This window comes from Pan troglodytes, chromosome 19, assembly GCF_028858775.2.
Source record: "Pan troglodytes isolate AG18354 chromosome 19, NHGRI_mPanTro3-v2.0_pri, whole genome shotgun sequence".
In the NCBI taxonomy this organism is placed as follows: domain Eukaryota; kingdom Metazoa; phylum Chordata; class Mammalia; order Primates; family Hominidae; genus Pan; species Pan troglodytes.
This window is the reverse complement of record NC_072417.2, coordinates 51,497,310-51,520,547: the sequence shown is the minus strand read 5'-3', so window position 1 is coordinate 51,520,547 and position 23,238 is coordinate 51,497,310. Positions and strand designations below refer to the sequence as shown.

Below are 23,238 nucleotides of genomic sequence, written 5' to 3'. Positions count from 1 at the left end.
AACTCATTCAAGCAAGTTCTGTTCCTTACAAAAGCAACACTTTCTCTGATGATCCCTTTTAGTCAAAACAACTGCTCATTGTCAAACAACTCCAAAACAATAGCTCTGCACTTAGACCTATTCAATAACTTCAGGATTCTAAAGGCACTAACCACTAAACGCAGTGGCTCACGCCTGTTATCCCAACAGTGGCTCACGCCTGTTATCCCAACACTTTGTTTGGAAGGCCGAGGCGGGCAGATCACTTGAGGTCAGGAGTTCGAGAAGAGCCTTACCAGCATGGTGAAACCCCATGTCTACCAAAAATACAAAAATTAGCTGGGCATGGTGGCGCACGTCTGTAATCCCAGCTACTTAGGAGGCTGAGGCAAGAGAATCGCTTGAATCCAGGAGGTGGAGGTTGTAGTGAGCCGAGATCGCACCACTGCACTCCACACTGGGCGACAGAGGGAGACCCTGTCTCAAAAAATAAATAAATAAAGGCACTAACCACCACCATTCTACATAATGGTATTTAATTTATAAAGTCCTTCAGTAAGTTCTTTGATGCTTATTAACTCTGTAAGATAAGCCAAGCAGGTGTTATCCCCAGGAAACTGAGGCTTGGAGAGACAGCCTTGACCAAGGTTCTCACAAAGACTGGCTAAGGCACAAGTGGAAGCCCAAGTCTTGGACTGCTAATTTAATACCTTCCTGACTGATAAAAGTCAGCCCCAGTCTGACTTCTACATTGATTACAGCTATTTTCTAAGGTTGGCTGCCAAATGAAAAACTTGGAGGAGGGAACTAGAAATAATAGGATCAGAATTTGCATGTGGCTGAGCCAGAAAGTGCCATCTCCTGCTCGAAGTCTGGGTGAATGTGTTTATCAGGACATTAGAACACAAGAAAATCACCACCACATAGCTATGGGATATGAGACAACCAGAACTGACTTTACTGTGTTGATGCCATGTCGACAGAGCTCTTGCTCACAATACCTTTTTATTTTATTTTGTTTTTTTGAGACAGGGTCTGGCTGTCACCCAGGCTGGAGTGCAGTGGTGTGATCTCACCTCACTGCAACCTCCACCTACTGGGCTGAAGTGATCCTCCCACCTCAGCCTCCTGAGTAGCTGGGACTAGAGGCACATGCCACCACACCCGGCTAATTTTTGTATTTTTGGTAGAGATGGGGTTTCAACATGTTGCCCAGGCTGTTCTTGAACTCCTGGACTCAAATGATCTTCCAACCTCAGCCTCCCAAAGTGCTGGGATTACAGGCGTGAGCCATCGAGCCTGGCCCACTCACAATACCTTAAACTCACAGACCAAACTCCTAAGCCTTGACTGTGTTATTTTACTACCTGTTCCATATAAAACTGAACCTTTTGTAGCACTCATCTCCATACTAAAACACACGTTCATTCATTCATTTATTTATTTGATGGAGTTTTGCTCTTGTTGCCTAGGCTGGAGTGCAATGGCACGATCTGGGCTCACCACAACCTCCGCCTCCCGGGTTCAAGCAATTCTCCTGACCTCAGGAGATCCACCCATCTCGGCCTCCCAAAGTGCTGGGATTACAGGCGTGAGCCAATGCGCCCAGCCTCTAAAACATTCATTTAATGTAGTATGATCTATGTGGATTCAATTACTGAAACTGGGAGAAAAAGAGACCGGGTCTTTCGTTCCAATCTACCCAACTGACCTACCAGTCAAAGAGCACATGAGGGCAGTCTGCAAGTGCCACGGGAACACAGCCCTGCCTGCACTGGTCACCACCACATCCACGATGGCTGGCACAGCAGCACTCAAATATGTACTCGGTAAAGACTCAGTGGAGGGGGGCAAGTCAATTTCTTTTTTTTTTTTTTTTTTGAGATGGAGTTTTGCTCTTGTCGCCCAGGCTGGAGTACAATGGCGCCATCCTGACTAACTGCAACCTCTGCCTCCTGGGTTCAAGCAATTCTCCTGCCTCAGCCTCCCAAGTAGCTGGGATTACAGGCGTGCGCCACCATGCCCCGCTAATTTTGTATTTTTAGTAGAGACAGGGCTTCACTAAGTTGGTCAGGCTGGTCTCAAACTCCTGACCTCAAGTGATCCACCCCCCTCGGCCTCCCAAAGTGCTGGGATTACAGGTGTGACACTGCACCTGGCCCAATTTCAATCATATTTGGCCAACACTCAAGTCCCCTAATCACTGGTATAGAAAACATTCTTGGAAGTAAATAGTTGCACCACTACCTTCAAGGAAACAACATTTGGTGGAACTACCTTGATTCCTTCATCTCTGTGGGTCTGTTTCCTCATCTATGAGAGATTATAACTGCTGACTTCCAAAGTTGCAAAGATCAAATAACATAACAGATAAAAAACATCTGACACTACACATGCATTCCTACAGGGCATCTTCCTAGGCCTCATCAGCCCCAGCACAATAGGTTCTCAATAAACATTTGAACAGATGAATGACAAACATCACTGACAAAAGCCAAAGAAACTGAGCAAAAGGCTACCACATCCATCCCTCTGTGAACACGTGGGTGACAGAAGTAAACTGAGGACTCTAGAGGTTACTAAAAGTCCACCCAGATGGGAAAGTCAACAGAAAATTCATCATGTTCTTCTGGTATTTAGTGGGAAAGAAAAAAATTGTATCAAGGCCAGATGCAGTGGCTCATGCCTGTAATCCCAGAACTTTAGGAGGCCAAGGCAGGAGGATTACTTGGACCCTAGAGTTAGAGACTAGACCTGGCAACATAGGGAGATCTCGTTGCTACAAAAATAAGGAAAAAACCAGCTGGGCATGGTGGCACATGCCTGCAGTCCTAGCTACTCAGGAGGCTAAGGCAGGAGGATCTCTTGAGCCCAGGAGATGGAGGCTACAGTGAGCCGTGGTTGTACCACTGCACTCCAGCCTGGATGACAGAGCAAGAACCTGTCTCAAGGAAAAAAAAGTATCAAAACATATTGTCACTTCTGCTTCCACTAGGAAGGATTATTAATACTCCTTCTGCCACCCACAACTAAAACCCCTGGATGTTACATACAAACAAAAATGAGAAGACTCTGGCCAGGCGCAGTGGCTCACGCCTGTAATCCTAGCACTCTGGGAGGCTGAGGCGGGCGGATCATGAGGTCAGGAGATAGAGACCATCCTGGCTAACACGGTGAAACTGTCTCTACTAAAAATACAAAAAATTAGCCAGGCATGGTGGCAGACGCCTGTAGTCCCAGCTACTCGGGAGGCTGAGGCAGGAGAATGGCATGAACCCGGGAGGCGGAGTTTGCAGTGAGCCAAGATTGTGCCACTGCACTCCAGCCTGGGTGACAGAGCAAGATTCCGTCTCAAAAAAAAATGAGAAGACACTAAAAGGTAGAGAGAAGGCAGACTAGCAAGGGACCTCAGGACCTGAGCAACGTCACGGTGGTGGCTTCCCTGGGCATTCCTTTTGCCTTATTATCCCAGATTTGTAGCTGGAGAAGAAGCGACCCCAAAATGCCAGTGGGCAAAGACAAGAAAAGCTCCAACAAAGGTCGGCTCTCCCTAGTCAAAGGACTAAGAAAAGGGCAACCTAGTGAGTGAGAAAATATTTAGACAATAACTGCCTTACTCTAGCCACACAGGCAGGAAAGCCACAGCCCACGTTTCCGCCACATTTCCGCCGCATGAGTAAAGGTTGAGGGGTGAGCCTGTACCTCCTGGCTTGTCAGGCTATAATGAGGCACCCTAAACCCAATGGGGTGGTTTCACAGAAGGCCAAACAGGGAGCTGGGACTTTCACCCTCACTCAGCAGTAAGGAGCAACTGCCAGAGTCAGTGGAGAGTGAAATCTGGACTTCTACCCCCAACTCAGCAGTAAAGAGGTGCCCCTCCCCTCTCCATTGCAGTGGTATCAGAGGCAGCCTGGTGGAGTCAGGAATTTCACCACCACCCAATGAGAATGATGCTACTTTTCCTTGGCGTCAGTGGAGGACATGGAGGGAGCATTTCCACCCATGAGTAACAAGGACCACCTTAGGTGGTCCACACAGGCCTGGTGGTGAATCTCGACTTCTACCCTTACCTAGCAGAAACGAGCCCCAACACCACCACTTTCCCTGCCAGAGTCCTGAGAAGCCAGCAAAATCAGAAGGCCTAAATGAGACCCAGAGTCTCACACACAATATCCAAAAGTCCAGATTCCCATCAGAAGCCACTCGCCACACTAAAGGCCAGTGAAATCTCAATATGAATGAAAAAAGACAATTAACAGATGCCAACACCAAGATGACAGACATGCTGAAACTGTATAACAAAGATTTTAGAGCAGCCATCAGAAAAGTGCTACAAGCAGCAATTATGAGCATGTGTGAAATAAAAAACAAGAAGTCTAAACAAAGAAAGTATTGACAAAAAAATAGAAGGTATAAAAAAAGACCCAAGGCCAGGCGTAGTGTCTCATGACTGTAATTCCAGTACTTTGGGAGGCCGAGGCAGGCAGCTCACTTGAGGCCAGGAGTTTGAAACCAGCCTGGCCAACATGGCAAAACCCCGTCTCTACTAAAAATACAAAATTAGCAGCCAGGCGCGGTGGCTCACGCCTGTAATCTCAGCAGTTTGGGAGGCTGAGGCGGGCAGATCATGAGGTCAGAAGTTCAAGACCAGCCTGACCAACATGGTGAAACCCCGTCTCTACTAAAAATACAAAAATTAGCCGGGCGTGGTGGCTCACGCCTGTAATCCCAGCTATTCAGGAGGCTGAGGCAGGAGAATTGCTTGAACCTGGGAGGCAGAGGTTACAGTGAGTCGAGATTACGCCACTGCACTCCAGCCTGGGTGACAGAGCAACACTCTATCTCAAAAAAAAAAAAAAAAAAAAAAAATTAGCCTGGCATGGTGGCAGATGCCTGTAATCCCAGCTCCTCAGGAGACTGAGGCATAAGGATCACTTGAACCCAGGGAGCGGAGGTTGCAGTGAGCTGTGATAACACCACTGTACTCCAGCCTGGGCAACAGAGTGAGACTCAGTCTCAAAAAAAGAGAACCAAAAACTTATTTTAGAACTTAAAAAATACAATAACCAAATTAAAAAGCTCAGTTGGGCTGGGGGTGGTGGCTCACACCTGTAATCCCAGCACTTTAGAGAAGCTGAGGTGGGCAGATCACTTGAGCTCAGGAGTTCAAGACCAGCCTGGGCAACATGGTAAAACCCCTGTCTCTACCAAAAATACCAAAAATAAATTCGCAAGATACGGTGGCATGCACCTGTAGTCCCAGCTTCTTGGGAGGCGGATGTGGGAGGATTGCTTGAGCCTGGGAGGCAGAGGTTGCAGTGAGCTGTGATCATACCACTACACTCCAGCCTGGGCAACAGAGGTGAGACCCTGTCTCAAAAAAAAAAAAAAAAAAAAACAAAACTCAGTTGGATATACTCAACAGCAGAATGGAAGTTACAGTGAAAATAATAATGGAAGTCAAGGAAAGAATCAGTGAACTGGAAGACAGACAACAGAAATTAGCCAATTTGGACAACAGAGAGAAAAATGACTGTGGCAGGGCATGGTGGCATGTGCCTGTAGTCTCAGCTACTCTGGAGGCTAAGATGGGAGAATCACTTGAGCCCAGGGGTTCAAGACCAGCCTGAGTAACATAGTGAGACCCACTAAAAAATAAAAATATAAAAGACTAGAAAATAGAAATAAACAGAATCCCATGGACCTGTAACAAAAGATCAGCTGGGCACAGTGGCTCACACCTGTAATCCCAGCACTTTGGGAGGCCAAGGTGGGTGGATCACCTGAGGTCGGAAGTTCGAGACCAGCCTGACCAACATGGAGAAACACCGTCTCTACTAAATATACAAAAGTAGCTGGGTGTGGTGATGCATGCCTGTAATCCCAGCTACTTGGGAGGCTGAGGCAGGAGAATCGCTTGAACCCAAGAGGCACAGGTTGCGGTGAGCCAAGATCATGCCATTGCACTCCAGCCTGGGCAACAAGAATGAAACTCCATCTCAAACAAACAAACAAACAAACAAACAAAAACCTGACATTTATGTCATAAGAGTCCCAGAAAAAGAGGAGAAAGACGGTAGGACTAAAAAAGTACTCAAAAAGACAATGGCTGAAAACTTCCCAAATTGGTCAGAGACATAAACCCACAGCTTCAAGAAGTCCAGCAAACACCAAACAGGATAAACCCAAAGCAATCTCAAGATATATTGTAATTAAACTTTTGAAAACTAAAGACAAAGAAATAATCTTGAAAAATAATTCATGACAACCAACTTCTCATCAGAAACCACAGTGAGCAAAAGAAAGTGACACAAAAACTTTTCAGGTGCTGAGAGAAAAGAACCGTTACTCCAGAATCCTATACCCAGCAACAATGTCCTTCAAGAACGAAAAGGAACTCTAGACATTCTCAAATGAAGGAAAACCAGCAAAATGTGTTACCAACAGAACTATTATTTAAAAGGGGCAAAAGGAGGTACTCTAAACAGAAAGGAAACAATAAACTAAACTTTGGAATATCAGCAAGGAAGAAGGAAACAAAAATACCTGTAAATATAATAAGCTTTTCTTCATTTCTTGACTTTTCTAAATTATGTTTGATGTTTAAAAGCAAAAATTCTGGCTGGGTGTGGTGGCTCACGCCTGTAATCCCAGCACTTCGGGAGGCCGCGGTGGGCAGATTGCGAGGTCAAGAGATGGAGACCACCCTGGCCAACACAGTGAAACCCCATCTCTACTAAAAATACAAAAATTAGCTGGGCGTGGTGGCGCTCGCCTGTAGTCCCAGCTACTTGGGAGGCTGAGACAGGAGAATCACTTGAACCCGGGAGGCGGAGGTTACCATGAGCTGAGATTGCACCACTGCACTCCAACCTGGTGACAGAGCGAGACACTGCCTCAAAAAAAAAAAAAAAAAAAAGCAAAAATTCTAACAGCCTGATACTGCTATAAATGTATGTATAGGAAATATTTAAGACAAATATATTAAAAACAGGGGGAGTAAAGAGACATAGAGAGAGAGGTATGGCTTCTATATTTCACTCAAGCCGATAAAATGACATCAATATATTGTAATATGTTTTGTATATGTAATAAAATACTTAGAACAACTATTAAAACAGCTATATAAGGTGATATTCAAAACACTATAGAGGCCGGGCGTGGTGGCTCACGCCTGTAATCCCAGCATTTTGGGAGGCCAAGGCAGGCAGATTACCTGAGGTCAGGAGTTCCAGACCAGCCTGGCCAACATAGTGAAAACTCCATCTCTACTAAGAATACAAAAATTAGCTGGGTGTGATGACGGGAGCCTGTAATCCCAGCTACTCAGGAGGCTGAGACAGGAGAATCGCTTGAACCCGGGAGGTGGAGGCTGCAGTGAGCCAAGATGGCACCATTGCACTCCAGCCTAAGTGACAAGTATAAAAATCCGTCTAAACAACAACAACAACAACAACACTATAGAGAAGCACCACTCTAGAATGGCAGAATAAGGACCCTAAAAAATCTGCTCCTCCATGAAAGAAAGAAAAACTCTAAAAAATTTTGCAAAAATTAACTTTTACATAACTGTGGAAGTTAACCAACAGCTTGCAACAATCTGAGGAGTGTTTAAGAAAAACAGCTGAATCTTGTTAAAGAGCAAACTTTGGGCTGGGCATGCTGGTTCACGACTATTATCCCAACACTTTGGGAGGCTGAGATGGGCAGATCACTTGAGGCCACGAGTTGGAGACCAGCCTGGGCAATATAGTGAGACCCCATCTCTACAAAAAAAACATGAGAATTAGCCAGGCATGGTGCTGCATGCCTGTGGTCTCAGCTACTTGGGAGGCTGAGGTGGATCACCTGAGCCCAGGAAGTCCAGGCTGCAGTAAACCATAATCATGCCACTGCACTCCAGCCTGGGCATCAGAGTGAGACCCTGTCTCAAAAAAAAGAAACTTTGTGTGTTTTAACTTGCCCCATTCCCATTATTCCATTATTCCCATGCCTCTCTCTCCAGTTCTGCAAAAGACAAAAATTGGAAACCTCATAATCATGGTGGCCATGAGAAACAGAAGACTAGCAACCACTGGTGGGAAAAGAACAGGTTTGGAGCTTCTCAAGAAGCCCATTCTCAGGTAATCGTCACTATTATGCCTATCTGGCAGCTTGCTGAGACTCAGGGCTGGAGAATATGATCAAACTTAGAGTCACTCTGTGTCAATAGTCCCATCCCCAGAGTAGATGAGCAATCAACAGCAACTGTTTAACACTGCAGCTGCCTGAAGTGACAATACCAGTTGAGTAAAACAAGGGGCTAGACAAAAAAAAAAAAAAAAAAAAAAAAAAAAAGGAAAATCTGGGGAATGAAATGGCCACATGGGCCTTGAAAAGCTTATTCCTGCATGTAAAGAACATGCGCTTACCCAGGAAGGACCTGAAAAGCCCCTAACCTTGAACCTTGGCTGACCTTAAGGCTCTGTGCAACCAAGAAGTAAAGGCTAAGGCAGAGTTGTAAGCTGCTGGGAGAATTGAAGACATGCACAAACACACACACACAGACCTTGAAGAGAGTGGGAGATTTATTGCTTCAAGGCATTTCAGGAAATCTCTGTCCAATCATTAGCTGGCCAGTAAGCTAACCAACCAGAGACTTCAGTGGCTGAATGCTACAAAGAATACAGACTTTACAGAATTGGCACAGGGTGGCCACTAAACAAACATATCACAGAAACAACAGCAACAACAAACACTGGGAATTGGTGGAGGTAGAATCTGATGCTCAGATTTTTCACATTACATAATTTAAAATGTTGTTTTTAACTAAAATGTACAAGGCATGCAAACAAAAAGGAAAATATGGGCCGGGCATGGTGGCTCACACTTTTAATTCTAGAACTTCAGGAGGCCCAAGGCAGGAAGATTGCTTGAGGCCAGGAGTTTGAGACCGGTCCAGAAACACAGCAAGATCTTGTTTCTGTATTCTTTTTTAAAGTAAGAAGTTTTGGCCAGGCACGGTGGCTCACACCTGTAATCCCAGCATTTTGGGAGGCCAAGATGGGTGGATCACCTGAGGTCAGGAGTTTTGAGACCAGCCCAGCCAACATGGTGAAACCCTGTCTCTACTAAAAATACAAAAATTAGCTGGGCTTGGTGGCACACACCTGTAATCCCAGCTACTCAGGAGGCTAAGGCAGGAGAATCGCTGCCGGGAGGCAGAGGTCACAGTGAGCTGAGATCATGCCACTGCACTCCAGCCTGGGCAACAGAGCAAGACTCTGTCATAAAATAAAAATAAAAATTAAATTAAATTAAAATAATAAAGTAGTAAGTTTTTTTAAACATTAAAAAAAAAGAAAAACATGGCCCATACACAGTAAAAAAGCAGTCAACAGAAAACGATCTCTGAAAAAGCCCAATGTCAGAATAACTAGACACAATAAATTAGCTATCATAAATATGTTCACAGAACTAAAGAAAACAATGTCTAAAAAATTAAGGGACACCCAAAGAAATGAAATATTTATTTAGGCATAAATATAACAAAATATGGGCTGGAAGTGATGGCTCATGCCTGCAATCCCAACACTGGGAGGCTGAGCCTAGGAGTTAGACACCAGCCTAGGCAACACAGTCAGACCCCTGTCTCTAACAAAAAATATATATATATATTTTTAATTAGCCAGGCATGGTGGTGCACACCTATAGTCCTAGCTACTCAGGAGGCTGAAATGAAAGGATTGCCATGAGCCCAAAAATTCAAGGCTGTAGTGAGCTGTGATGGCACCAGTGCACTCCAGTCTGGGTAAACAGAGCAAGACTTTCTCTCTTTAAAAAAAAAAAAAAAGTACACATCTATATGGGGAAAACTACAAAACTCTGATGACAGAAATCAAAGATGAATTTTTTAAAAATGATATCCCATGTTCATGGATAGGAAGACTCAATATTGTCAAGATGCCAGTTCTCCCCAATTTGATCTACAGATTTAATGCAAATCCCAATCTAAATCCCAACAAGTTATTTTGTGTATTTCAAAAAACTGATTCTGAAGTTTATATGGAGAGGCAAAAGACCCAAAATAGCCAACACAATATTGAAGAACAAAGTTGGAGGTGTGACAATACCCAACTTGAAGACTATTAAGGCTGGGCGTGGTGACTCACGCCTGTAATCCCAGCACTTTGGGAGACTGAGGCAGGTGGATCACGAGGTCAGGAGTTCAAGACTGGCCTGGCCAAGATGGTGAAACCCCATCTCTACTAAAAATACAAAAATTAAAAATTAGCTGGGCATGGTGGCAGGTGCCTGTAATCCCAGCTACTCAGGAAGTGAGGCAGAGAATTGCTTAAACCCAGGAGGTGGAGGGTGCAGTGAGCCAAGATTGCACCACTGCACTCCAGCCTGGGCAACAGAGCAAGACTCTGTCTCAAAAAAAAAAAAAAAAAAAAAAACTATTGAAAAGCTATAGAGGGCCGGGCACGGTGGATCATGCCTATAATCCCAACACTTTGGGATGCCGAGGCAGGCAGATCACCTGAGGTCGGGAGTTCGAGACCAGCCTGACCAACATGGAGAAACCCCATCTCTACTAAAAATACAAAATTAGATAGGCGTGGTGGCGCATGCCTGTAATCCCAGCTAGTCAGAAGGCTGAGGCAGGAGAATCACTTGAACCCGAGAGGTGGAGGTTGCAGGGTGAGCTGAGATCGTGCCATTATACCCCAGCCTGGGCAACAAGAGCGAAACTCCGTCTCAAAAGAAAAAAAAAGCTATAGAGGGCCGAGCATGGTGGCTCACGTCTGTAATCCCAGCACTTTGGGAGTCCGAGGTGGGTGGATCACCTGAGGTCAGGAGATCAGGTTGGTCACCAGCCTGACCAACATAGTGAAACCCCATCTCTACTAATTAGCCAGGTGAAGTGGTGCACACCTGTAATCCCAGCTACTTGGGAGGCTGAGGCAATAGAATTGCTTGAACCTGGGAGGCAGAGGTTGCAGTGAGCCAAGATTGTGCAGCCCGGGCAACAAGAGTGAAACTCCATCTCAAAAAAATTAAAAAGCTATGGTGGCTGGGTGCGGTGGCTCATGCCTGTAATCCCAATACTTTGGGATGATCACTTGAGGTCAAGATCACTTGAGGTCAGGAGTTGGAGACCAGTCTGGCCAACGTGGCGAAACCCCGTCTCTACTAAAAACACAAAAATTAGCCAGGCATAGTGGTGCACACCTGTAAGCCCAGCTACTCAGAAGGCTGAGGCACAAGAATCACTTGAACCCAGGAAGTGGAGGCTGCAGTGAGCTGAGATCAAGCAATTGTACTCCAGCCTAGGTAACAAAGACTCAGTCTTTAAAAAAAAAAAAAAAAAAAAAAAGCTATAGTATCAAGACACTGTGGGATTGGTGAAAGAACAGACAAATATATAAATGGAACAAAACAGGGAGCTCAGAAATAGACCTACATAAATATTGTCAACTGATCTTTGATAAAAGAGCAAAGGCAATATAATGGAAAAAAGTCAGTCTTTCAACAAATGGTGCTGGAATAACTGCATCTCCCATGCTCAGGATGAAGTTGGATGCCCATCTTACTCCATATACACATATTAACTCAAAATGATCAAAGACCAGCCAAGCACGGTGGCTCACGCCTGTAATCTCAGCATTTTGGGAGGCCAAGGCAGGCAGATCACTTGAGGTCAGGAGTTCGAGACCAGCCTGACGAACATGGTGAAACCCTGTCTCTACTAAAAATACAAAAATTAGCCAGGCGTGGTGGCGCATGACTGTAATCCCAGCTACTGAAGAGGCTGAGGCAGGAGAATCGCTTGAACCCAGGAGGTGGAGGTTGCAATGGGCCAAGATCATGCCACTGCACTCCAGTCTGGGCAACAGAGCAAGACTCTGTCTCAAAAAAAAAAAAAAAAAAAAAAAAAAAAAAAAAAAAAAATCAAATACCTAAATATAAGAGCAAAAACTAAAACCATTAGGAGACAATACAGGGGTAAATTTCATGACCTCGGATTTGGCAATGGACTGTTCTTCTTTTTTTTTTTTTTTTTTTTGAGACAGGATCTGGCTCTGTCAATCAGACTGGAAGGCAGTGGTGCAATCACGGCTCACTGTAGCCTTGACCTCTTGGGCTCAAGCAATCCTCCCACCTCAGCCACCCAAGTAGCTAGAACCACAGACAAATGCCACCACATCCAGTTAATGTTTTTTTTTTCTTAAAAACGAGGTCTCACTATATTGCCCTGGCTGGTCTCAAATTCCTGGGCTCAAGTGATCCTTCTGCCTCAGCCTCCCGAAGTGCTGAGATTACAGAAGTGAGCCACTACACTTGGCCAATGGATTCTTAGACATGACATCAGAAGCAGAGGCAATAATAAAAAAGATAAATTGATTTGGGAGGCCAAGGCAGGCGGATCACGAGGTCAAGAGTTCAAGACCAGCCTGGCCAACATGGTGAAACTCCATCTCTACTAAAAAATACAAAAAATTAGCCAGGTGTGGTGGCGGGCACCTGTAATCCCAGCTACTCAGGAGGCTGAGGCAGGAGACTCGCTTGTATCCGGGAGGCAGAGGTTGCAGTGAGCTGAGACACTGCACTCCAGCCTAGGCAACAGACTGAGACTCTGTCTCAAAAAAAAAAAAAAAAAGATAAACTGAACTTTACCAGCATTGAAACCTTTTTGTGTGAAAGAACACCATCAAGACAGTGAAAAGACAATCTGCAGAAAGAGAGAAAATATCTGCAAATCATGTATCTAACAAGGTTTAGTATGTAGAATATATAAAGAGTACTTACAACTCAACAAAAAGACAACCCAATTATTAAATGGGCAAAGGGTGTGAACAGGCATTTCTCCAAATATATACAAATGGCCAAAAAGCACATAAAAATATACTCAACAGCTAGGCATGGTGGCGCATGCCTGTAATCCCAGCTACTCAAGAGGCTGAGGCAGGAGAATCGCTTAAACCTGGGAGGCGGAGGTTGCAGTGAGCCGAGATCGCGCCACTGCACTCCAGCCTGGGTGACAGAGCGAGACTCTGTCTCAAAAAAAAAAAAAAAAAAAAAAAATATATATATATATATATATATATACACACACACACACACACACACACACACACTCAACAGGCTGAGGCAGAAGGATTGATTGAGCCCAAGAGTTTGAACCCAGCCTGAGCAACATACTGAGACCCTGTCTCATTAAAAAAAAAAAAAAAAAGATACTCAACATCATCAATCATTAGGGAAATGCAAATGAAAACCACGATAAGGTACAATTTCACACCCACTAGGATGATTATAAGGAAAAAAAATCAGAGAATTAAGTGTTGGTGAAGATGTGGCGAAGTTGGAACCCTCATACTCTGCTGGTGGGAATGTAAAATGGGCAGCTGCAGTGGAAAAGAGACTGATAGTTCCTCAAAACATAAACGAAACTGCCATATGACCCAGCAATTCCAATCCTAATATATATCCACAAGAAAGGAAAAATGAAAACTTATGCCAACACAAAAACTAATCCATGACTGACCATAGGAGTACTATTCATAATAGCCAAACGGTAAAAAAAAAAAAAAGTGTCCATCAACAGATGAATGGATAAACAAACTAGTATACACATACAATGCAATATTACTCAGCCATCAAAAGGACTGAGGTACTGGCCAAGTGCGGTGGCTCACGCCTGTAATCCCAGCACTTTGGGAGGCCGAGGCAGGCAGATCACAAGGTCAGAAGTTCAAGACCAGCCTGACCAACATGGTGAAACCTCATCTCTACCAGAAATACAAAAATTACCCAGGTGTGGTGGCACGCACCTGTAATTCCAGCTACCTGGGAGGCTGAGGCAGGAGAATTGCTTGAACCCAGGAGGCGGAGGTTGCAGTGAGCTGAGATCGTGCCACTGCACTCCAGCCTCGGCAACAGAGTAAGATTTTGTCTCGAACAATAACAGCGACAACAAAACACTGAGATACTACATGCTACACCATAGATGAACCTTGAAAACTGCTAAGTGAAAGAAACCAGACACAAAGGGCCACATACTGTGTGGCTGCCGAGGGACAGAAGGTGAAGGGATAAGGAATGATTGCTGAATGGGTACTAGATGTTCTTCTGGGATGACGAAAATGTTCTGAAAATAGAGACAGGTGGTGGTTACACAACATTGTGAATGCACTAAATGCCAGTGAATTCTATACTTTAAAATGATTGTATATTATGTGATTTTTCACCTAAATTTTTTTAAAGCATGTATATCAGAGAAAAATTATTAAGTAAAATTAATTCAGCCTTTGAAGAAATGTTTGGAAAAGCTATTTGAAATGTTTACATTCTAAAATTCAGTCTGTTTCTTACAATTTAATCAAATGGACAAGACGAGATCAGGTGATACAACTTCTTGAAGGACACATGGGTGAACACAGGCCCGGCTGGGTTGGGAAAGTCAGCCACAAGAACACAGCCATGTAATGGTTTTATCGCAAATGCCAATTTATTTTATTTAATATACTAAGTCTACATATTAAAGTGCTATTCTTAATTCATAACGTCAATGACTTATGTGAAATACTTTTGAAATCAATGGCTTACTGTGTGCAAGTTCTCCTCCATCCTTCAATACTGCCAGCCCACGAGCCCAGGGTGGAGGCACCCTACACTTTCTTTCATTCCACAGGACTCAACAACAATCCAGTGATCAAAGGTATTCAACTGGAAAATAACTTTAAAAGGGCTTTTTTAGGAAAAAGGCTTTATTCCTACAAGTGATTTTGTTCTTTCCCTCTCCAGTGGAGTGGCTTCTCCACAAAACACTGGTGGTATAAGAAATCCTCTCAACCGACATATAATTTTAAGTATGCACTAGTGACACATCAGTTACTCCAGGTTACATGTAACTCACTCTACTGACTCTCAAGGCTCCCCCTTTGGTACACCTCAGGTTGTGTCAATTTTGTAAAATGTCACCTTTAACATATACAAATAACTGGCCTCTCAGCTGGATAAAATTCTGTTAATCAATTTCTGAGTTCCTCAAATAAGGGGCAGTAAACAACTACGAAGTTGTCTGCTAGTACTGTAAATATTCGCCAGTACTGTAAACGCCAGACTCGAAGATTGACATGTGATTGTCAATCTGGGTCTGGGGAAAACACTAGATCGTATTCCCCAGAACTGGATTGCTTTGGTCGAGAAATATGATTGAGGTCAGGCACAGTGGCTCATGCCTGTAATCCCAGCACTTTGGGAGGGTAAGGCGGGTGGGTGGATTGTTTGAGCCTCAGTAGTTCAAGACCTGCCTGGACAACATGGCAAAACTCTGTTTCTACTATTAAAAATAAAAATAAGGCCCAGTGTGGTGGCTCACGCCTGTAATCCCAGCACCTTGGGAGGCCAAGGCAGGTGGATCACCTGAAGTCAGGAGTTTGAGACCAGCCTGACCAACATGGTGAAACCTCATCTCTACTAAAAATACAAAAATTAGCCAGGCATGGTGGTGCACGCCTGTAATCCCAGCTACTTGGGAGGCTGAGGCAGGAGAATCGCTTGAACCCAGGAGGTGGAGGTTGTGGTGAGCCGAGATCGCGCCACTGCACTCCAGCTTGGGCAACAAGAGCGAAACTCCATCTCAAAAAATAAAGAAATAAAATAAAATAAATAATAATAATAATAAAAATAAAAGAAAGTGTAAGTGGAAGATAACTTAAAAAAGGAAGTATGTCTGGCAATCATAGAGTGGGATTGGAAAAAAAAAGAGAGGAAATTAAAATGTTTACTTAATAAATGGAGTTGACAGAACAATCTTAAAATACCAGTCCATGGAAGAAAAATAAGAGATATCGCTGGGAACCACTGAAGTTCAAATTAGAATGCCTGGAACTCATCACGGATACAATCCTTAGAAGTAGATCCAGAAAGAGGTTGTGAGATTCCCACCTACCTCTTCGCCGAGGCTGGAGACTTGGCCACGATTACTGCATTCCTGTAATCTGGGATCTGTGACAGACAAGAAGTCAGGTATTACTGCATGTCAACAAAAAGGAAAATTCCAACAGACCCAAAAATGCTTGGCTAGTTGAAAGATTTCCAAAAAAAGAAAAAGTTCAAAGTAAAATTCTCCTTTGGAAAATGAAGAAAGGAACCTGCCTATGAAAAAATATTACTAACTTGTGAGCCACACAGACTTCTTTTAGGAAAAAAGTAGGGATAATTTGTGATTAGCTCTTATCTCTGCCAGCAAATACTAATGATGCAGTGTAAAGATGTTTCTATATATCTCGTCAACAAGAATCCTAATTACATGTAATTTCAAAGTACAAGGATATCCAATTCAATCTGAATACAAGCTGACTGTCAAATTCCAAATTACTGCAGTCCAAACAAATGGCTATTTAACATATCGCAGTCATAACATGTTGAAGTAACCAATTTGTTAAAGGATAATTGGCCCAGCACTATTTTAAAAAAATATATTAACTATATTCTCATTGCTTTTTTCTCACAATTACACCAATGAATTTTAATATGAGCAGTTAATAACACCTAGCAACATGTATAAAACAATGCCTACCATACAACAAACACTAAATAATAACTACTTAGCAAATGAACAAAAAATGATTAATTTGAATAATTTAGTACAGTTGCCTCCGGCATAATCACATGGCTCAGCTGTATCTACAGGAAAGCCTAATTTGTCCAACACTCTCAGGAAGTAAGGCAGTAAAATATATTTCCATTTGGGCACTTTCATTATTTTTGCTGGCAGTCTTTCTAAACTTTTTCATGTACTTCCTTGTCTCATCAAACATCATTAAACATTACCAAACCTAGCCAAGAAAAGACAGAACCAAGAAAACAGTTAATAACAATTAAAGGACCTAAAAGAAAGGACTCTAACAAAAACAAGTCTATTGTCTCTACGGAGGTTAAAATGGGAAATTATATACAACAAGAAAGAACAAGTTATTATGAAAAAGAACCAAAAATAAATCTAGGGGGAAGAAGTTATTATGGTCTAAAGAAACCCAGTAGCTGGCTGGCTTAACAGCAGAATAAACACAACTTGAAGAACAAACCAGGGAAGATCAAGCCAAGGAATTTCCCCAGAATGCTATATATAAGTATGCAAAAAGTAAAATAAGTTTTTAAAAGTTATAGAGACTAGATCCAAAATTTTCAGGACCTAATAGTTCCCAAAGGAAAATAATAAAAGAAATAGAAGGGATGAAATACTTAACAGATTAAAAAAATTTCCCAAAGATGGCCAGGCACGGTGGCTCATGCCCATAATCCCAGCACTTTGGGAGGCCAAGGTGGGCAGAACATCTGAGCCAAGACCAGCCTGGCCAGCATGGTGAAACCCCCTCGATACTAAAAATGCAAAAAAAAATTAGCCAGGCGTGGTGGTGCACACCTGTAATCCAGCTACTCAGGAGACTGAGGCCGGAGAATTGTTTGAACCCAGGAGAATTGTTTGAACCCATTTAAAATGTCTCCAGAAAGAATTACTATGATTCTTTTCATTAAAATTTTTCATTAAAATGAAAAATTATCAAGCCGGGCACGGTGGCTTCACGCTTGTAATCCCAGCACTCTGGGAGGTTGAGGCGGGTGGATAACCTGAGTTTGGGAGTTCAAGACCAGCCTGACCAACATGGAAAACCCCCTTTCTACTAAAAATACAAAATTAGCCAGGTATGGTGGCCCATGCCTGTAATCCCAGCTACTCGGGAGGCTGAGGCAGGAGAATCGCTTGAACCTGGGAGGCGGAGGTTGTGATGAGCTGAGATTGCGCCACTGCACTCCAGCCTGGGCAACAAGAACAAAACTCCGTCTCAAAAAAAAAAAAAGAAGAAAAGAAAAATTATCATGTATGCAGAAAGACACAGGAAGAGACCATCAGAGTATAATTTGATATTCATGAATCAAATATTCATCACTGGAAAAATGATACAATTCCACATTTTCTTGCAAGGCAACAATCAAATGCTTTATGAAACTTAAGAAAGGAAGATCCCTACCAGTAGGTCAAACTGTGAAAAGGACTGCCTGACACATCCCCAGCAGTGCAGTGGAAGGCAACAGACACTGTCAGACGCCCTCAGAAGAGATGGCAAAAGTTGGCTGGGCGCGGTGGCTCACACCTGTAATCCCAGCACTTTGGGAGGCTGAGGCGGGCAGATCATTAGGTCAGGAGATTGAGACCATCCTGGTTAACGCGGTGAAACCCCATCTCTACTAAAACTACAAAAAAATTAGCCAGGCGTGGTGGTAGGTGCCTGTAGTCCCAGCTACTGGGGAGGCTGAGGCCCAGGAGAATGGCGTGAACCCGGGAGGCGGAGCTTGCAGTAAGCTGAGATTGCGCCACTGCACTCCAGCCTGGGCGACAGAGTGAGACTCCGTCTCAAAAAGAATAGATGGCAAAAATTTCAAGGCAACGAGCATCCTAGTTCCAGAATGTTCCTTCTGACTCTGGCAGAAGGTGCTTAAATTCCAGTGACAAACACAAGAGATGGAGAAAGCGTCAGCATCAAAACCTGCAGAATAGGATCACTAAGTGACAAGAAGGCACAGTGCCACAGTATAATTAGCAGTGTTTTCTTCTTTCTTGGTGACGTAAAATAATGTAAGCCTGGACTGACAGCACCTTAGATTCAGTGAAACATGAATATCTATCCCCTGCTTTAAGAGGCTCTAACACACGAAAACAAAAGAGACAAGATAAGTATACTATAAAAAGGCAATACAGGCCAGGTGTAGTAGCTCATGCCTGTAATACCAGGACTTTGGGAAGCTGAGGCAGGCAGATCACTGGAGTTCAGAAGTTCAAGACCAGCCTGGCCAACACGGTGAAACCCTATCTCTACTAAAAACACAAAAATTAGGCCAAGTGCGGTGGCTCACACCTGTAATCCCAGCACTTTGGGAGGCCAAGGTGGGCAGATCACCTGAGGTCAGGAGTTCGAGACCAGCCTGACCAACAAGGAGAAACCCTGTCTCTACTAAAAATACAAAATTAGCCGGGGGTGGTGGCACATGCCTGTAACCCCAGCTACTCGGGAGGCTGAGGCAGGACAATCACTTGAACCTGGGAGGTGGAGGTTGCTGTGAGCCGAGATCATGCCATTGCACTCCAGCCTGGGCAACAAGAGCGAAACTCCATCTCAAAAAAAAACAAAAAACAAAAATTAGCCAGATATGCTTGCTTGAACCCAGGAGGCGGAGGCTGCAGTAAGCCAAAATCGCACTCCAGCCTGAGTGACAGAGAGAGACTGTCTCCAAAAAAAAGAAAAAAGCAATACACAAAAATTCCTTTTTAACACTGAGTTCCCACATATTAAATTTTTTTTTTTTTTTTTTTTTTTTTGTGAGATGGAATCTCACTCTGTCGCCCAGATCACGGCTTGATGCAGCCTCGACCACCTGGGCAACTTCAACCTCCCAGGCTCAAGCAATCCTCCCACTTCTCATCCTCTCGAGTAGGTGGGACCACAGGGATGCACCACCACACCTGGTTAATTTTTGTATTTTTTGTAGAGACAGGGTTTTGCCATATTGCCGAGGATGGTCTTAAACTCCTGGACTCAACTGATCCAACCTCCTCAGCCTCTCAAAGTGCTGGGATTATAGGTGTGGGCCACCACACTCAGCCCTGACTTCTTCTCAACAATGAAACTAAAATGGGGATTTTTTCAAGTAGAAGGCAGTGTCATCCTCAGGTAGAAGCCTGCACTACAGGCAATGACTAGTGTTAGGCTTCCAGCCTGACCTTGCAACCAGCACAAGGGTGCCCCAGCCTTCGTTCTTTAGGCTCACCCACCGGGCATCCCTTAAGAGGTGCAATTGCCATTTGTGCCTTGAGACATTGGCACACAACATGCCTGTGTCTTGAATGGAAACATCCCCTAAAACAACAAGATGTCGACAGCAACCCACATAAGTCTATAGCGACTGCTCTATTTCTTCCAAAATGACAGGTTTCTCCATGCGGCTGGTTGCTAACTGAATCACGTTCAATGCTCACCCTCTCACTCTCTCTCTGCCTAAACCTCTTCATCCTTCCCTATCAAGACATTTGCCAATTTTATCTCACCTTCTCTCTCAACTGAGAATAATATTCAGGTAAAATTAGGCCAGGCACAGTGGCTCACACCTGTAATCACACTGCTTTGGGAGGCTGAGGCAGGAGGATCGCTTGAGGCCAGGAGTTTGAGACCAGCCTGGGTAACACAGCAAGATTCTGACTCGGGAAACATTTTTTAAAAATTAGCTAGGTGTGGTGGCACACCTCTAGTCTCAGCTACTCAGAAGGCTGAGGTGGGAGAAATCTCTTGAGCCCAGGAGTTCAAGGTTGCAGTGAGCTATCATGGCACTACAGCACTCCAACCTGGGTGACAGAGAAAGACCCTGTTTCAAAAAAAAACATAAAATTTTTCAGGTAAAATTAAAGTCTCTATTATTTTTTTAATTTGTTAGAGTATTTTTGTTTTCTTTTTTGTTTTTTTGAGATAGTCTCGCTCTGTCACCCAGGCAGGAGTGCCGTGGCACAATCCTGGCTCACTGTAACCTCCACCTCCCAGGTTCAAGCAATTCTCCTGCCTCAGCCTCCCAAGTAACTGGGATTACAGGCACGCGCCACCACATCCAGCTAATTATGTATTTTTAGTAGAGATGGGGTTTCACCATGTTGGCTAGGCTGGTCTGAACTCCTGACCTCAAGTGATCCACCCGCCTCAGACTCCCAAAGTGCTGGGATTATAGGCGTGAGCCACTGCGCCTGGCGTAGAGTTTTTATGTTTCTTGTGTGTAACTTTAAAGGAAAAAAAAAAGCAGAATATTTTACATTTTTCTCTTTCAAAAATACTTAAATTCATTTTCTCTATAAGGACTTATAACAAGTGCTGGAGAATGGGGAAGCCCTGTACTCTTACCAGAAAGAAGTTCCTCAGAAACCTATAAACTGCCATCTTTTAAACACAGTACTGTAAAAAGAAGTTATCTTCTTTCAAATACAGTACTGTAAAAAGAAGTTATCTAGAAAAGTTATTAAAGAGAGAAATAATTTATATAAGAAAAACAGCTAAGGCCAGGTACGGTGGCTCATGCCTGTAATCCCAGCACTTTGGGAGGCCGAGGCAGGCAGATCACGAGGTCAGCGTTCGAGATCAGCCTGGCCAACATGGTGAAACCCCATCTCTACTAAAGATACAAAAAATTAGCCAGGTGTGTTGGCGCATGCCTGTAATCCCAGCTACTCGAGAATTGCTTGAACCCGGGAGGTGGAGGTTTCAGTGGGCTGAGATTGCGCCATTACACTCCAGCCTGGGAGTGACTCCATCACACCCCCACCACAAAAAAAAAAAAAAAAAAAGAAAGAAAAACAGCTAAAAGCAAAATAGCTAAGTACAGTATAAATTAACATTTTAAAAGCTTTCTTAAATAGTAAGTCACAAAAATGCTAACTCATATCAAAGAAAAACAAATATAGCTATATTAAAATTAAACATCTGATTTATCCCAGGATTCAAGGGTGGTAATAAACCACATTAACAGAATGAAGGAAAAAAAATGATCATCTCCACTGATACAGAAAAAGCATCTGACAGATTCAGCACCGCTTCAGAACAGAGGTTCCCTAGGGTGGAAGGAGGCAGGGGGATAGGACAGAGAAGGAGCCCATGAGCAGCTCTAAGTTATGATGATGACTCTAGTTTTCTTGCTGGGAGGGGGGATCATGGATGCTGACTATTATAACTGGATGGACAGAGAGACAGGATGGATAGATGGATACATAAAACAGAACCAGGATCAAGCATAGACTAGTAATGAGAGTAAATTACTCATTACAATCATATCTAGTCCAATTCTAGGTACTTGAGGTCCAAAAGAAAAAGCAATTTTAAGAGCTTAACTAAAGAAACAAACTGCAGATTCAGAATTCTAAAATGCGTTGGATTATAGCTATAAAGTATAATGGTATTTTAAGTAGAATACATCAAGTTTTAATCCTTTAGGGGTATCCTAAGGAAATGGAAATACATCTTTCAACCTTAATCAGAATGTTAAAATAAAAAAGTTTGAGCTAGCTCACCTCTTCTTGAATATACTGTAATAAGAAGGGAGATGCTCTTAAATTGTCAACAGGAATATTGAAGAAGCCCTGAATTTCCTTCTGGTGTAAATCCATAGTAATAAGATGAGTTAGACCTTTGAAAATAAAGCAGACACAAGCAATAAATAGTTTTGTTTTTGTTTTTTTTTTTTTAAGATGGGATCCCATTCTGTCACCCAGGCTGGAGTGCAGTGGCATGACCATAGCTAACTGCAGCCTTGAACTCCTAGGCTGAAGCAATCCTCTCACCTCAGCCTTGAAAGTAGCTGGGAATACAGGTGCATGCCACCACGCCCAGATAATTCTGTATTTTTAGTAGAGAAGGGGTTTCATCATATTGGCCAGGTTGGTCTCGAACTCCTGACCTCAAGTAATCCTCCTGCCTCAGCCTCCCAAAGTGCTGGGAATACAGGCATGAGCCACTGCACCCAGCCTATAAACAGTTTAAAAACAAGTTGCACTGTATGAAATAGGTACTACATAAAATACTATATACAATAAGTTACTATTAAAAAATTGCTCTCCAGCCGGGCACTGTGGCTCACGCCTGTAATCCCAGCACTTTGGGAGGGCAAGGCGGGTGGATCACAAGGTCAGGAGTTCAACGCCAGCCTGACCAATATGATGAAACCCCATCTTTACTAAAAATACAAAAATTAGCTGGGCGTGGTGGTGTGCGCCTGTAGTCCCAGCTACTTGGGAGGCTGAGGCAGAAGAATCGCTTGAATCCGGGAGGCAGAGGTTGCAGTGAGCCAAGATCATGCCACTGCACTCCAGCCTGGGTGACAGAGCAAGACTCCATCTTAAAAAAAAAAAAAAAAAAATTGCTCTCATGGCCGGGCACAGTGGCTCACACCTGTAATCCTAGCACTTTGAAGGCCAAGGCTGACAAACTGCTTGAGCTCAGGAGTTTGAGATCAGCCTGGGGAACATGGCAAAACCCCGTCTCTACAAAACAAAAATTAGCCAGGCATGGTGGCGCACGTCTGTAGTCCCAGATACTCAGGAGGCTAAGGTGGGAGAATCGCTTCAGTGCAGAAGGTCAAGGCTGCAAGTGAGCTGAGATTGAGCCACTGCATTCCAGTCTGGGTGACAGAGTGAGATCTTGCCTCAAAAAAATAAAAAATAAGGCCGGACACGGTGGC

General features: G+C 43.7%; 1 protein-coding gene across 11 annotated transcripts in view; it reads right to left on the bottom strand.

Annotated features, from left to right (window-relative positions):
- The window catches only part of PRPSAP2 (phosphoribosyl pyrophosphate synthetase associated protein 2), a 76,236-nt gene that overhangs the window by 26,538 nt on the left and 26,460 nt on the right, over positions 1–23,238 (bottom strand). For all 11 annotated transcript variants that reach the window (XM_054669780.1, XM_063798015.1, NM_001280188.1 and 8 more), the window contains 2 exon segments: positions 22,073–22,188; positions 15,920–15,975 (listed from right to left, as the gene is read on the bottom strand). In XM_054669780.1, the coding sequence (XP_054525755.1) occupies positions 15,920–15,975; positions 22,073–22,188 (172 nt within the window).